This window comes from Mytilus edulis, chromosome 10 (assembly GCF_963676685.1).
Source record: "Mytilus edulis chromosome 10, xbMytEdul2.2, whole genome shotgun sequence".
NCBI classification, from domain to species: Eukaryota; Metazoa; Mollusca; class Bivalvia; order Mytilida; family Mytilidae; genus Mytilus; species Mytilus edulis.
In genome coordinates this window covers 3,609,518-3,627,511 of record NC_092353.1, presented here as the reverse complement: position 1 = coordinate 3,627,511, position 17,994 = coordinate 3,609,518, and the positions used below count along the sequence as shown (strand labels likewise).

General features: G+C 31.8%; 1 protein-coding gene across 2 annotated transcripts; it reads right to left on the bottom strand.

Moving 5' to 3' along the window:
- Nucleotides 1-1,778: 1,778 nt before the first annotated feature.
- LOC139493160 (uncharacterized) lies at nucleotides 1,779-17,759 on the bottom strand. 2 transcript variants are annotated; one of them, XM_071281333.1, is made up of 4 exons: nucleotides 17,381-17,759; nucleotides 11,667-11,996; nucleotides 5,415-5,649; nucleotides 1,779-3,015 (listed from the first exon to the last, which is right to left on the bottom strand). In XM_071281333.1, the coding sequence occupies exons 2-4, from the start codon at nucleotides 11,757-11,759 to the stop codon at nucleotides 2,717-2,719; spliced, it is 627 nt and encodes a 208-aa protein (XP_071137434.1). In that variant the 5' UTR covers nucleotides 11,760-11,996; nucleotides 17,381-17,759; the 3' UTR covers nucleotides 1,779-2,716. The 2 variants fall into 2 exon arrangements, with proteins under 2 accessions (XP_071137434.1, XP_071137435.1); XM_071281334.1 differs by lacking the exon at nucleotides 17,381-17,759 and having other exon boundaries at nucleotides 11,667-12,215.
- Nucleotides 17,760-17,994: the final 235 nt, after the last annotated feature.

Genomic DNA, 17,994 nt, shown 5'->3' with positions numbered 1-17,994 from the left:
GTAAAACCGGTGCCAATTCACTTTTTTTTAAAGTCTTTAAGGCGTTTGTGTCTTTGGTGGTGAAACTTAAGGAAGAAAGATCAGAAGTTAGCAATATCCGTTCCGCTATATACTAGATAATGTTATCTCACTAAATAATTCAAAGTTTGATGACTCGGCATCTATCCTGTCGAACTATAGATAAAGGATACAACAGATACAGTTAAGTCGGCCTCATATCTTGACTTATATCTAGATATTGACAATGAGGGTCGGTTGAAAACAAAACTTTACGACAAAAAGATGATTTCGGCTTTCCAATTGTGAACTTTCCATTTCTAAGTCGCAACATTCCAGCAGCACCTGCATACGGGGTATACATCTCCCAATTGATACGATATTCCCGTGCTTGTATTTCCTATCATGATTGTCTTTATAGAGGGTTGATGCTCACAAGAAAGCTATTACACCTAGAGTTGAAATCGTCCTTTCGTACATTTTACGGACGCCATCACGAGTTGATTGACCGTTTCACAGATGATATCAGATATGTTCCTTCAATGCCCTTGGCTTCCCTTTCATGAATGTGACCTACCGAATTAGACAATTTCTCGGATTTGTAATACATGAGCAACACGACGGGTGCCACATTTGGAGCAGGATCTGCTCACCCTTCCGGAGCACCTGCTGAAATCATCCCTAGTTTTTGGTAGGGTTCGTATTGCTTATTCTTTCGTTTTGTATGTTGTGTCATGTGTACTATTGTTTGTCTGTTTGTCTTTTTCATTTTTAGCCATAGCGTTGTCAGTTCATTTTCGATTTATGAGTTTGACTGTCCCTTTGGCATCTTTCGTCTCTCTTTTAGAGGAGAGAGGAAATGTGGCTGTATTTATAAAAGGACAGGAGTCAGTGATTTTGGTGTTGATTCGGTTTTCTTCTCTTAATGTGTTCTAGTTCGTAAACTGTTTGCAAGATTTCAAAGCAGTGGCGAGGTCACGAAAAATTTGACAGATTCCATCACGATTTTATCATTTTCAGCTTACGAGTTCGACTAAGTAAACCCTTACATCAATCTAGCCCATTCTGTGAGTTTCATGATTTCTATCTTTCAACATTTGTACTGAAATTGCAGCTATCTACAATCATTACGCAATAATAATTTGGTTACATATCGATTATACGATATGCTGATGTCAGAAAAACAGCCTGGAGAACACACATAAATGACTCAATGTCAATTAGTAGGCTCGCATCGGAAATAAATACAACGAAAACCAACATTTCTTCTTAAAATCCGACAATAATTATAATTATCTATGAAGAACAGAAGACTTTATACTTTGAACATGAACAGGTAGTATAATTTTAAATGCAAAAGGTATCAACCATTTTGAATGATTTTAAGATGCAAAGATTAGTTAGCCGTTTTATTCAAATGTTTGCCAAATTCCGAGAAAGAGTTAAGCAACTTTTTGGCCGTTTTTCAATTGTATGCGCAACTTTAAATATTCAATGTTGACAGTCATATATTAATAATTCCACAATAAGTTTTGTGCAAACCTGTAACTGGATAAGAACTGGATAAGAACTGGTGTGATCCTTTTTATAATTTTTCGTATATATTAATTATTTGTTCCTCGTCTTTTAATCTTGAACTAGTATGTACACCTTTTTTTAAATTTAATTGCAGAAACCATCGTAGCAACCCTTTTTTTTTTTTTATATATAACTTATATAAAGTATAATAAATTGCATTCTGACCAAACTGGCTTGTTTTGGTCACTGCAAACTCAACGCTATTATTTTCAAATTTTAATAATAAAAATATATATTGCACACATTTGACAACAAAATAACAAAATATATATAATTATAACCGATTTGTAAAATTTTACTAGATTTACTGTCTAGAAATTTAGGACTTAATTTCTTACTAAACTCTGTTATCATTTTAAGCTTATAAAGCAATAAACAATAAAAACACTATTTTCAAACGATGGGTGTACATGTACATGTATACAATTAAAATATCATTTTAAATGCTATGTGTACACAGCTACTTTTGCATAGGTTTTCTGTACAAAAACATCTGTAGTACTGGAAATTTACTTTTAATATTTAGTGCTATTTTGCTACTTTAAAATTATTAAAACAAGTACTGTAAAATGAAGGTACCTAAATATAACAATAATTTTAAAGTAAAGTAATAGAACAAAATATTAAAACTAAATTTCCAGTTCTTCAGATTTTAAGTACAGAAATAGTACCACTATCTATGCAAAAGTAGCAGTGTATATGGTTAAAATATATTTTTTTAAATGGTGTGTGTAAATATGTTTCAATCATATGTCATATGTATTATGTTACGGGTCATATATAATTGTTTCATCCATCTATGTCCCATAAAGTATTCGTTGGTCTAATCCAAGGTTGATAAATACATATAGGTATACATTTGCGTTTCGAATTTTTAAGTTAACCATCCTATACAAACTCACTGCGATACTTTTAATTTTAACCGTTTTCTTTGGCCATGAGTCGAAGTTATAAATATACAAAATTACTCCACACATTTCAAATGTCTGATAACATGAGTGTTTGAAAACATTGTAAAACCTTCGTATACCATATTTGAAATGAAAGAGATCTTTTCAGAGGTTCGCGAAAGTGATGTTTGGTTTTGACACGGCATGGACGTTTGCGTTGTAAAATCATATAATGGAATTCACATTTGTCTCTAAGTTCCAATCACATTGTCACCACTGTATAGTTTAGTTTTTTCTGATTGTGTCTCAGATTTCCACAAGGCAATATTCTTTTGTAGAACACTTTCAAAGAAACTGTCGTCCAGTCCTACAATACTGCCATGACTGGTTCCACCGACTGGTTCCTCATACGACAGGGACCTAGGTCGGTTCGCCCTCTGTATATATAGTGGTACTGTGGAGTAACTTCCGTTCATACTGACTGACAGTAAACTGTCACTATCATCATTCGAGCAGGAATCTGTTTCATCTTCAGGAATTTCGTTGATTCCTATGAAATAAAAATAAACTTAACTATTGGTCTGGCAATAGATGCATTAAAGAAATATGTTTTGTATCTAAGATATAGAACTATACAGGTTGACCAAAAAACATATAACACCAAACGACTATAATGATGGACAAGTTAGAGGAAAATCAAGCCTTATGGCAATGGAGAAAGATCATAATTCTAGCATACGATGTGCTTTCCTTAATTAAATAAGGAACTATGGCACCCACTGACTTTTATCTAAAGCGGTCAAATAAGCACATGTAAGATGTAACAAGTTTCGTGAGTTCGTTTTGGCGGCGTTTCGTGTCTATATTTTGTATCAGTTATAGTTAAGCTTTGACGTTTTGGCGGCGCTTCGTGTCTATATTTTGTATCAGTTGTAGTTAGCTTTGACGTTTTGGCGGCGCTTCGTGTCTTTATTTTGTATCAGTTATAGTAAGCTTTGACGTTTTGGCGGCGCTTCGTGTCTATATTTTGTATCAGTTGTAGTTAGCTTTGACGTTTTGGCGGCGCTTCGTGTCTATATTTTGTATTAGTTACAGTTAGCTTTGACGTTTTGGCGGCGCTTCGTGTCTATATTTTGTATCAGTTATAGTTAGCTTTGACGTTTTGGCGGCGCTTCGTGTCTATATTTTGTATCAGTTATAGTTAGTTTTGACGTTTTGGCGGCGCTTCGTGTCTATCTTTTGTATTAGTTATAGTTAGCTTTGACGTTTTGGCGGAGCTTCGTGTCTATATTTTGTATCAGTTATAGTTAGCTTTGACGTTTTATCGGCGCTTCGTGTCTATCTTTTGTTTTAGTTATAGTTAGCTTTGCCGTTTTGGCGGCGCTTCGTGTCTATATTTTGTATCGGTTATAGTTAGCTTTGACGATTTAGCGGCGCTTCGTGTCTATATTTCGTATTAGTTATAGTTAGCTTTGACTTTTTGGCGGCGCTTCGTGTCTATATTTTGTGTTAGTTGGTTTTGTTTTGACTAGGCTTCGTATCGATTTAATGAGTTAAACCATTCGCACCTAAGTTTAAAGATGTTTTTTCTCACGTTGTACTGCTACACCACATTCAAATGTTAGGGTAGAATTGAACGATTACAAACATGTTTAAGCCCAATTCAATTGTTCCTGTCTTAAATCAGTAACCTGTTATTAGGTGGTTTTCATTGGTTCATAAAAACAAAAGGGGACTACACAGAACAGTTGAAACCTGGTATGGTCAATTTTGTTATTAAACATACAAACATCGACACACTCAGTTGAAACCCTACTCATCTATAATACTAAAATTACGAGGTCCAATTTGTCAGCCGTCATCACGTAAAAACGACGAATCAAAGAATACAACTTTATATATTATAACTAATATAGTACAAAGGTATAGATTAAAAATTACACCACTCCAGGCCCTTTTGTTTTCCATGTAATTAATATTGCCAATAATTATGAAGTTCCGGGTCGAGTCCGATACCGATACCAATAGTATATTCACCTGTTATCTATTACCTTATATGCACGTTCCGCATCTGACAAGCGCACCACCAAACGGTGTATTTAGGATTATGCTATAAACACGGGTCATAATCACAGGGTTGACACTACTAAATTCAATCATTGTCAAATTGTTACCTATTGTAGTATTTTAATCAGTAAGAATTTCTAAGATAACAATACGAATACTAAAAATCTGGACTAAAAATAAGGCGTATAGGTATATTTTTCAATTTGTTAGCGGGTATGACGTAAAACAGATAATCAAAGAATTCAACTTTATTTATAACTAATATAGGACAATGCTGTTGATTAAAAAATACTCCATTCCAGGACCTTTTGTTTTCCAAATAATTAATATTACCAATAATTGATAAGTTCCAGTTCGACGGGTTCAAACAGAAAGATTTGAAAGCAGAGAAAACTGTGTATCTTATAATCGGCATGACTTTATCAGATGAAAATACTATTACTAAAATAAGGCTTGCGCATATTTATATACTTTAATTCAGTCACAGACCTGCGATATCACGGGTGTGTTCTAGTATTGTATAGAAAGGCGGCTATATCATAACAAGCGATTGAATCTACCAAAATAAATGAGAATAAAAATTCTCAAGCCTTAGTGCGACACACAAAATCGTGGCAATCGACGAAAAATCAACAAAAAAACTAAGTTAAACATTAAATATGAAGAACACAAACTGAACCAAAAAGCCGAAAAGACAAAAAATGAAATGCATGAAAAATCAAAATACGTTGCTGTATATATGTATATGCACTTTTCAGTGTACAATATTTCTTCTAATTGAAAATTCGTGATAATATTATAAACTTTCATTAACTGAACTTTGTATTCATTATCCACGTATATCTGTGTTATCTAAACATACAAGACGAGACGAATGCATACCTTCAAAACTTGAATTAAAACTACTAGATTGAGCTCTTAATACAGTTATATAATAAGGAACACTTTGTTGTCTGACTAGTGGTGCCCTCTTTGTTTTGTGGAAGGTTTCTGTGGGTGACTCGTCAACAGCGCTATCAGGGCTAGGCGTGTGCTGTTTCTGACATATTGTTTGTATAACGTCACTGATATGTATCAGCTGCTTCAGTAAGTTAACATCTTGTTTCTTCATAGCCAGCTGAAATAAGATTAATACAAATATAGCTTTGAATCAACTACAAGGACCGTGTAGATTAATTATTGTTAGATTATATATGATCCATAGCAAATATATTCCACGATAATCAGACTGACAAATGTTTCACAATAAATCATTGACAAGTAGGTTCTGAAATGTGGATTTACCAGAATAAAGTCCGATCCAACCTTGCAAAATGGGTTAAGAATACGTAAATGTCATAGTTTAGTACATTGTGCAGTTAAAATACACATGGTTACTAAACATTGGTTTTTTTTTTTCGTTTTTTGTATTTGTTTTTTGTTTTTTTGTGTGTGTGTTTGTTTGTTTGTTTGTTTGTTTGTTTTATCAGAAGACATTTGTTAGCGGTGTAATTGATTTATTGTTATTTTTCTCTTCCTACATATGTATTTCAAGTATTGTAAAGGATGTACTCTTCTAAAGCCCCGATGTCATTATGGTCAATGTTGATTTTAGATTTTTATAGTGACAACCGTAAAATATCTTAAATGTAAAATTTTGATGGGCTTGAACGGGAATTATCTAACCACTGTATACGTTTTTTTTTCTAAAACTAAGTTTATAAAAAGAATGTTGATAACGACAACCGATGAATTGGACCAATTATATTAGAAAACTTTAACTTATCAAGTAAACTTTGATTTAAGGTGCATAGAATTTATTGTATTAAACTTTTAAAACAATAATTTTTTAGTTGAGGTGAAAACCAAGAAAATCGAAATCAATTGTTTTATCTAGTCCAAAACATTCAAATTTTTATGAAAAGTGGCTATTTATTAACAATTTTGTGGAACTAAAAAAACGGACGGACACGAGAGTCCCTATTTACCTCTAACTTTGTTGAGCGTTTGTATAAAAATCCTGATCACTAAAATGTAAAGAAAGGGACATTTTAATGAGATACACAGCTACATCTTTTCTTCAATTTTTATATACTGCACTTTTATGTTATCGAAATTGCTAATGTTTATGACATAACTTCCAACTTTCAAACAGAAAAAGTATAAAAAAAAAAAAAAAAAAAAAGCTGATCACTTGCATTGCACTCAGATTATTTTCACTACCGACACGAAATTTGTTTTCGAGGTAGTATAAATAAAACTGATTTGTACTTTAAGGAAGCAATATTTCATATATCAAGTGCTAGCATGTGTTGACAGAGGTCATGTCAATAAAACTTTATCATCACTTATATGTTGATGGGAGCCTTTCTACATCAAACATTTCTGTAAAATAGTTAGCTTTGTAGTATACTGTTTGTTTACATTTTAGTATAAAACTATGTCAGTGGGTTCAAGATAAACACACAAGTAGTTGCATATTTTTAAGAAACATTTCCCATGTTGTTTTTAGAAATGTGTTAACAATCTACATGGTACAATACAAAATAGAGTCAAAAAGCACATTTAATTATCACTGGACTATGGGAACAAATACATAAACATGAAGATGTAATATTATAACTTAATTTCTTTTGATTTATTTCTGTAAAATATTATTCATATGAAAGTTTTTACTGGATTTGGGCATAGTACTTAATAAAATTGCGAAAGGAAATGGGAAATGCGTCAAAGCGATAACAACCCAACCATAGAGCAGACAACAGCCGAAGGCCACCAATGGGTCTTCAATGTAGCGAGAAACTCCCGCATCTGTAAGCGTCCTTCAGCTGGCCCCTTAACAATATTTATAGTAGTACAGTGATAATGGACGTCATACTAAACTCCGAATTATACACAAGAAACTAAAATTAAAAATCATACAAGACTAGCAAAGGCCAGAGGCTCCTGACTTGGGACAGGCGCAAAATTGCGGCGGGGTTAAACATGTTTATGAGATCTCAATCCTCCCCCTATACCTCTAGCCAATGTAGAAAAGTAAACGCATAACAATACGCACATTAAAATTCTGTTCAAGAGAAGTCCGAGTCATATGTCAGAAGTTGTAGCAACAGAAAATAAATAAAATTACAAAAATACATAAATAACAAAAGACTACTAGCAGTTAACTGACATGCCAGCTCCAGACCTCAATTAAACTGATTGAAATATCATATGAATATCAGGCTCAATCCCTCCCGTTATGGATTTACTATATATGAGAAGAACATAACCCGTGTCATGCCAACACCTCTTTTTTTTTTTTTTTTAATAAATGTGTTTAGTTCCGATGCAAAAACCCTATAAGTGAATCAATATTAAAGCCAAAATATACAATCCTTAATGACCTGACATCAGTATCGTAACTATATCCCTTCTTAATAAGTCTGCTTAAAGGTTTTGTAAGCTTTTGAGACGAATACTGACATTTTTGTGCCTTGTAAAGAATATTACCATAAAAGATTGGATGTGAAATACCTGAACGTATAAGAAGTCTGCATGTTGAGGTATATTTACGAATGATGTCCTTATACCGATGATAAAATTTAGTAAATGTTTTGACTAGTTTGTGATATCGAAAACCCTGGAGCAATAATTTTTCAGTGATACATAAGTTTCTCTCGATAGTATTCATGAACCCGATTTCATGCTAAAATGCAAATGTATAGGCAGTTGTTTATTTCTGTATCAAACCTATTTTTGTCTCTTGTGGAGAGTTGTGTATCATCGGCCATACCACATCTTATTTTTTTTGTTATGTACATGTAATGCTAATATAGCTTACTATACATTGTACAAGTTTATGAAGGCCGTACAGAGCAATATCGTCTTTTACATCTTAGTGCTGTCTCTTGTGGATATTTGTCTCATTGCATTAGCGATCATACCATGTCTCATAGATATAAAATGGTGTGGGAGTGCCAATGAGACAACTCTCCATCCGAGTCACAACTTATAAAAGTAAACTATTACAGGTCAAAGTACGGTCTTCAACACGGAGCCTTGGCTCACACCGAACAGCAAGCTATAAAGAGCCCCCCAAAAAATACAAGTGTAAAACCATTCAAACGGGAAAACCAACGGTCTAATCTATACATACAATAAAACGAGAAATGCTCATGAACCACATCTTTATGTATAACTTCTTCGTCAAATTTTCTCGGGGACTGTAAACAGTTTTCTGAAATTAATGCTTTTTCACATTAACTGTTGGTCATCTTCTTGTTTACCGGGGCATGCGGCCTCTTGCCCCCCCCCCCCCTCTTTACCAAATGATGATAGCGGAGGTACTATCAAACAGATATATCATGTTAAGGAGGGGTATTTGCGAAAAATATCAGTCGAGAGAATGTTAAATTTCGCGAGCCGTTAGGCGAGGAAAATTCATTCTCAAGACTGGTATTTTTCGCAAATACCCCTCAGGAACATGCTATATCTGATTATTACACCGAATGTTAATGTTCAAAAACGCATTGATGATCGTAACGTTACAAGCGTCCAGTCGGGTAGAGTATTTTATGGCAAATACCACGGCAGAGAGGGCATATCCTTTAGGCAAATACCCCGGCGTTGTTAAAAAATGAACGATATTCATTTGATAACAGTAGATTGGTGAAAATACACTAGCTATCAACCAATCAAAATCCAGGATTCTTACATAAGGTGTAATTATAATGAATAGCCTAGATTTTAACAGTATTCACTATTGTCTTAAACCGATTAGAAAACAATATTATACTATTAAAATATCTTTGGATGTAGTCTTATATCCAAAATATCACAACATCGCTTGATATTTATATCAACCTATATAAATACGTAAGGGGATTCCGAACATAGAGGCAGCCGAGTTGTTTGATATTTGCACGCATTACCACGATTGTATATGTTTTCACAAACTTAGGGATCAGCACAAATCCATTTGTTGGTGATTGTCATACCTATGGAAGATTTTAATTTCAATTTGATTTCACTTCATTTTTTTTACTTTGGTATCAAATGGGTATCAAAATGAAAGTTTACAGAACACATGCCGAATGTACAAACTTTTTAAGTTTTTTGGATAAAGCTCCGTGGGAAAATATATCAACAGTACTGTTGTTAGGAGAATCTGAATCCAAACACTAAAACTATGGAATTCTTATTATGTCAGTTCAATTTAAAGAATTAATAAAAGATGATCGATTTGAAAAAGGACTTCAAAATGTACAATGGTAAAAAATCTCGAATTTAGAAAATAAAACACGATAAAAGGTCCGAATATAAACTGTAAATGTTGCAAACTGTATAGATCTGATTCACTTTCGTACTTTAATAGAACCATTATATATCTATGAGGATTTCGTGAAAATGTTCTTTTATAATAGCGTGGTAAGGATTTTTACCAGCCTTTGTCTTCCGTAAATAACAAATTAATTTAAAATAATGACCTCTGACTCTTAGCGTACTTAAATTGTTTTTAAGATTGTAAACACATAAACTTACAATATTTATTATACAGTACTGTAGTTGAATTTGGGTGTTCCCGGTTTATTAAGATAATTGACCTGACGACCTAGATTTTAACCAACTGAATATTTAAATTTTATTCTCATTGTAACATTGTGGATATAATCTAGACTTGCTGCATGTCCCTTCCTAATTATTATTTTTTTTTTTCTTTCAATTTTGCCCCTTTAATAATTTTACTGTTATAACTAGGAGATTACAATTATACTGACATCTACAGGAGGAAGGCCTTTCTCCAAGGGCAATCAGTAGGCTGGCACTTATCAGTAAACATATAAATTAGTAAGAGAGAAATAATAGAAAGGGAATTGTAGCAAGTCTATATATATCTTAAAAGGTGTTTTTTATTCCGCAAAACATATTAATTCTTATATTTTGCTCTGTAAACGATAATATTAGGTTTGTAGGTTGCCTGGTGCAGACAAAAAAATCTGTTCAACATTTGTGTGAATGCTTAAAAAACGTCAAGGGGCAAATGTTTCATGCAGATCAGTTGCAACGTTACATACGTCGTAACTATGATTTTATATCGTTAGACAATATCTATAGTGTTAAGTATAAGGTTTTCAACATACAGATTTATTCTTACTTATCTCACTAAAACACAGTGAAAAAAAACCATGTCAAATTTGTCAGAAACGTAATGATGGCAGCCGATATATTTTTTTATTAAAACCTGTAATGTATACCGTTTGCGTAGGAAATATTTCATACATAACATATAATATGTTTTACTAAAAAAAAAGAGTAACTAATTGATAATCAATACAAGTTTGTTTTTGTAAAATGTCAAAAGTGACACAATTATACATAGATCTACACAGTGTTAGCATATATTATATTACAAATCATATTATGAATATTAATGCACACGTATTGTATTATAAGTATATTGAACAATCTATAGCATGTGTATATTTTATACAATTTGCTGGATTACTTTTAGCTTATTTTGAAGGCCATGTGTGTATATTCAGATGTTCATTTTGTTACACTTTGATCTTTGTTGGTATCGGACAGATGTCGTCATGACAATAAAATCCAATATTATTTTTTTGCCCATTTTTTGTTATTACATGATGTTCATTCCATTGTTATTGTTGTTTATTTGTCAACTTTTGATGCATATACCAGGAAACATAATAAATATATCAATAAAAAAAACTAAGATGAAAAAATCAATACAAGAAAACATCCACATATAGGAAAAGGAATAAACATTAAACTAACCAGTTCCGTATTTTGACATTTTGCACAAGACAATTATATTTCTAAGTAGATTGAAGAGCGCACACCGACGTCATTGATCAAAAGAAATACATTAACAATATATTCTAACCACTTCCTTTATTCGACATTTCAGATTAATACTGATATTTTCTATGACACAACTATATGTATAATTATGTGCATTGAAAAGCACACATCTTCTTTTCATTGATAAAATAATTATACATTAAAAACATACACTAACCCGTTCCCATGTCTTATTCGATTTCAGATTAATTTGACTTTTTTTCTCATAAGTTCAGATTCTTGAGCATATTGAGTAATAGCCTTCCTCTATTATTATTATTACCATTGAATAATCAGTAAATATATACTTACGAGTTCTGTCTTTAGAGATTTAAGGTTAACGTTGACTTTCTCTACCAGATAGTTATATTCCTGAGCACACTGGAGAATACCCGTCTTTTCCATTATAAACAATTTTATCACTGCAAGGTGTCACAAGAAGTTTACTTAACTTAAAATAAATACTTCACCATGCTTATAACGGTGTTGACGTTTAGTAAATACTTCAATTCTCCAACTTTATAATTATAACTACACATTCATGCAAAGTGAAAAGTGAAAGTCCTTTGTTGTGTCTCTATCTACGCGTTAGTTTGTCTCGTGAAGATTGGATCAGATTCTGCAGGTAAAAATATCCTTTTTCTGAAAGGAAAAATAAAACCTAATCAATAAGACACGTGTTGTATTCTCCACAGTTCATTCATTTAATGACTTGATACGGCCGAATGACATCATTACACTTTTATTGACTTTTCTGTAATTTTATAGGAATTTATATTTATCTCACTTGCTCTTCTTAATGCACTATATAATAAACTGTCTTCTTTAAATCACAATTATTATTAATGGTAAAACGGAATTAAGTTGAAGTTTATTGATTTAGATTTGGTAACATTTGTTAGATATTCAACTTAATTGTATTTCTACTTGTAAAATGCATTTAGGGTTTTTATAGATATGTTTGTTAATTGACTCAGACTATTAAAATTAAATGCACGTATGTTTTGGTTGTTAAGTGAATAGTTTTATTGTTTTGTCGTACAATCATTCAGTTGATATATATATAATGAAGACAACTCCCTTCCCAATACAATCAAATCTAGTTTATGTATTCCCCTCATTAGTAATTGTAAAATATACAGTTGAACGGGGGTTTATAACATTTCTATTTATTATTTATGTAATACTGAAAACGAAAACATTTGATTGTATGATTTATTTTTGGTTGCTTAACGTCCAGTGGCAAATATATCATGCATATATTCAGGACGAGAACAAATTAACAATATTTACAATAGGTAGGTTCTGTCATAAATTAATGTAGATTACAGACATATATGCCACGGGAAATGAATTTTGAGAGAGAGAGAGAGAGAGAGAGAGAGAGAGAGAGAGAGAGAGAGAGAGAGAGAGAGAGAGAGAGAGAGAGAGAGAGACGGTCGGAGTTAATTTCGACACGTGTCCTAAACATCTCTTTTTTTATTTTTATGTATTAATGACCTTTTATTCCTTTGTTTTGCTAGTAAAAACTGGTGTCATCTTTTCTAATTTTAAAGCACAAGCAAAGTGATTCCACTTGTCAATACATTTGTCCGTCTATTATCGCTATCCTTCTTATTATAGATTTTCATCGTTTTTGTATCAGGATTGCATGTTACTTAATACTCTGTGTTACGTACGTTGGTATTGATTTTGGATTTAATTTCCAAGTGTCTGACCAAAATGTATCTTTTATTAACTTATTTTACATAATGGATGAAGCTATAGTCATAAAAAAGAACGATAAAGACCTCTTCCTTCATTAGACTACGAGGTGGAATTTAAAAGCAAGTAGTATAACCTGCACGCTTCTGCACATAAAAGTAATTTTATACATAATTCGATGTTGATTGATTAATATGTGCTTGTTAACAGTTCCGTTGCAGTGAGTTATTGTACGTATATATATTTGACAATATCATCGTTACTATTATTGCAATAGGTATAATTTATGTTCTGCAAGGTGAACGACCAGGATAAGGGACGGGAATTTTCTTAACTGCCAATGAAGAATAAGGATGTTACATTGTAGATATGAATAGTTTCTCAACAGACCCCTCAACGAGCTGGTGCAAGTTCTCTTACAAGACATAGCGCATAGGGCATTCGAAAAGACGTCTACAAAGTGAACAATTATTATACCCCATGTCAATCCTCGGGGGTAATTCTCAAAACAACACTGAACATTATTCTGAAATTAAATCAAAAGAGTTTAATATTATTAATGTCTTATTATAGTGGTATCATAAAGGAGAATGTGTGCCACCGGAATAAAATCTGTATTCAATATGTTTGTCTCGAAAACACCAGGTTTATTTTTAGAGTAGAAAGATACATTGAACAATCATAAATAAAAATCTATATATATTTGTGAAAATAGTTTTACATCATGTAGCCACTAGCGCTTCAGATTATATCATAATTTAAAAAAAAAATAATACGAAACAAATCAAAATAATTCGGTAACAGACGTTATGTAGTCAATAACATACATGAATCATTTTGATCATTCTAGGTGAATTATATATAATACAGCGTATGTAAAATAACAAGAAATCGAATTACGATCAGCACCCTCAAACTCCTTTTGCTTGTCCCAAATCTGAATTGTTGTAGGCTATAAGTTGGAAAGACATGAGTGAAATTATCGATATGATGATTGATCTGATTGATTGATTGATTGATTGATTGATTGATTGATTGATTGATTGTTGGTCTCTTAACGTCCAGTGTCAAATAGTCCTTGTATGTTCAGGACGATGCTTGATCTGAAATGACGCCATTGATAACTAATGTCTTCATCATACAAACGTCTTTGGAATCGCCTGCGCGTACGTGATTGAAAGTCTGTATCTAATTGCATCTTACTTGAGAGCAACAAAAAGCCATATACCGCGACAGTCTTCTCGGAGAAAGCACGAATTGCGAAAGAAATACCTGATTTTTTTTTTTTAACTTGATCTGCTTTTAGCATGTAGTAATACTATGGTGATTTTAGAGAAATACTTTCCAACTTCGTTCCCTTTTTGGATGTTTTATTTTTTAACTTTTTTTATGCGAGCGTCACTGGTGAAATTATTTTAGAAGACATGTACATTTGAATCTTGGAATCTACGATGAATTTATTCTTCTTTTTCATTAACAGAAAAATATCTCATATGTTTATATCATGGTTGTTCTAAGCTTTTTAGAAATCTATGGAAATTCTATGTGTCACACATTTCTTACTCTTATTTGAACTGTGTGTTTTAATTTAAATATAATCATCAAATGACTTGCGTTTATTTCCATATTTTATGTTATTCGAGGACCTGTATATATACAACTATTTGAAAACACTATAAATATTAAATCTACAGATTGATTACAGATTAACCTTCGCAGGGATGACCTTTTAAACTTTTTATTTTATATAATGTATTTCGTATTGATACATTAACTATGGAAACATAAAATACAAAAGTTATGTACCACACAGGTCTACTAGTCTTGACTGAAATTGGTAACATGATCTTTAAAGTAATAAGAATTTATGTCCAGACTTCCTGTAACTGTTTCAATATGTTTGAAATGTTACAAATCTCCCCTAGTTTGTTCAATAAAACAGTCATCGCTATATTAAGAACATATTGAATTAAATTTTAATATTTAGGTGATATGATTAACATTAAGATATGTCTTTATATATTACATGTACACAAGTCAGTCAGAGATCATAATCAATGTACTGTTAGTTTAATAAAGGGTGTACTGCATAATCCATTATCTAAATATCAAGATTCAACCTTATTTGTTTAATTTGTACATTGAGGAAAATCCTATGCTAAAATGATAACTTAAAAAAGTCAAAAGTATTCAATTTGGTGTATTAATAATTTCCCTATACACGTGTATCCCTATAATTTATTATAATACACAAAATAATTTGTGGGAATTAAAAAAAAAAATTGCAGTTGATAACATTTAGAACGAGAATACACCAAAACACGACTCCTTTGAACAGTTGACTTACAAACAAGAAAAATAAAACAAAACAACCAACAACATATTATCCAGATGACTTGCACTGGTAGAGTCACAATGTTACAGTGTACACAGCTACTTTCGTACCAGTAATCTTGATGTACAGGTCTCAAGATGCATATCAAATGTACATCTATTAAGCTGTATATAAACTGCACATCTGTAAAGCTGTATATTAAATTTACATCTATAAAACTGTATATAATCTGTAAATCTGTAAATTGTATATAAACTGTTGATAGGTATCGTATCACACAAGATGCAGTGGTAGAATTTATATATGTTAAGCTTATTCACAGATTTTAAAATGTACAGATAATGTACATTGTCACAGAGTTGAAGTTTACATACAGCTTTAAAATGTACAGATAATGTACATTGTCACAGAGTTGAAGTTTACATACAGCTTTAAAATGTACAGATAATGTACATTGTCACAGAGTTGAAGTTTACATACAGCTTTAAAATGTACAGATAATGTATATTGTCACAGAGTTGAAGTTTACATACAGCTTTAAAAATGTACAGACAATGTACATTGTCACAGAGTTGCAGTTTACATACAGCTTTAAAAATGTACAGATAATGTACATTGTCACAGAGTTGTAGTTTATATACAGATTTAAAAATGTATAGATAATGTACATTGTAACAGAGTTGAAGTTTACATACAGCTTTAAAAATGTACAGATAATGTACATTGACACAGAGTTGCAGTTTACATACAGCTTTGAAAATTTACAGATAATGTACATTATCACAGAGTTGAAGTTTACATACAGCTTTAAAATGTACAGATAATGTACATTGTCACAGAGTTGAAGTTTACATTTAGCTTTAAAAATGTACAGATAATGTACATTGTCACAGAGTTGCAGTTTACATACAGCTTTTAAAATGTACAGATAATGTACATTGTCACAGAGTTGAAGTTTACATACAGCTTTAAAAATGTACAGATAATGTACATTGTCACAGAGTTGCAGTTTACATACAGCTTTAAAATGTACAGATAATGTACATTGTCACAGAGTTGAAGTTTACATACAGCTTTAAAATGTACAGATAATGTACATTTTCACAGAGTTGCAGTTTACATACAGCTTTAAAAATGTACAACTTATAATATAGTTTTACAGATGTGCAGTTTATATACAGCTTTACAGATGTGCAGTTTACATACAGCTTTACAGATCTACAGTTTACATACAGCTTTACAGCTGTACAGTTTATATACAGCTTTACAGTTGTACAGTTTATATACAGCTTTACAGTTGTACAGTTTATATACAGCTTTACAGTTGTACAGTTTATATACAGCTTTACAGTTGTACATTTGATATGCATCTTTAGACCTGTACATCAAGATTACTTGAAATAATGTAGCTGTGTTTTTTGTGTTGTTACACAAATGTACCAGATTTATTTCGTTAGCGCTAAGTTTCACAATCATTTTAACGATTTCAATTCTCAATGTTATAAAAAGTAAAATCACAAAAATACTGAACTTAGAAGAAGATCAATTGGGAAAGTCCCATAATCACATGGCAAAATCAAATAACAAAACGCATCAAAAACGAATGGACAAAAACTGTCATATTCCTGACTTGGTACAGGCATTTTCAAATGTAGAAAATGGTGGATTAAACCTGGTTCTATAGCGCTAACCCTCTCACTTTAATGACAGTCTCATCAATACTGCATTAATACTCTAAGTATACATATTTATATTCTATACCTGCTATGAGGAAAATTATCAAGATCTAAAGGATTAATTATAATTATAAATCGAATTAAGTCAGAATATATATCAAAACGTTACAAGAAATAACTACTAGCTAACATGTACTCCAGTCTTTTGTTTCACATTTATGAGACGGGTGCGATTAACGGAGTTGAAAGCCTTCTATTCTAAAAAATAGGAATCTTTAGGTTTTTAATAAAAAAAAAAAACATATTCTTACCTTCTGCTATTGTCAATATCTAGTCCTCTATATTTCTCCAATTCCCACGCATGATGAGTAATATCACTACACATACAAACGTGACGGTTTTTTGAAGAGTTTAACAGAAAAATAAACAAATCAGATTAAATACCTATCGCGTTATTTCTGTATTCTATGTTACAGTCATTCATGTAAAATAAATTGAATCTTATTGAATTTTTAATTTTAATCTTTGTATTAAATCAACAGATAGTTTAAATGTTGAATAGATTACAATAAACTTTGCAACAATAAGACTAAATATGCGATATATTTGAGTATTGTCACTCGGTATTAAGTTTCAGTATAATTATACCGTTATACGGAAACAGAGACCAAGGAAAACCCTGGATGTGTCATGTACTACTTGTGCAACATACTTATATTGATTAGGTCGATTTCAAACCAAGACAACAGATAATATTTACAATGATATTCACTAAAACACATCACTCTGCTGAAACTGAAAGAAAAAAACTGGGGGTATTAAGGTGTTGTTGGGTTGTTATTCAGTTGATGTATTTTAAATATTTTCTTTGGTACATATTGAAATGTAAATAAACTCCAAGACAAATTCAAAACAGAAATTCCCT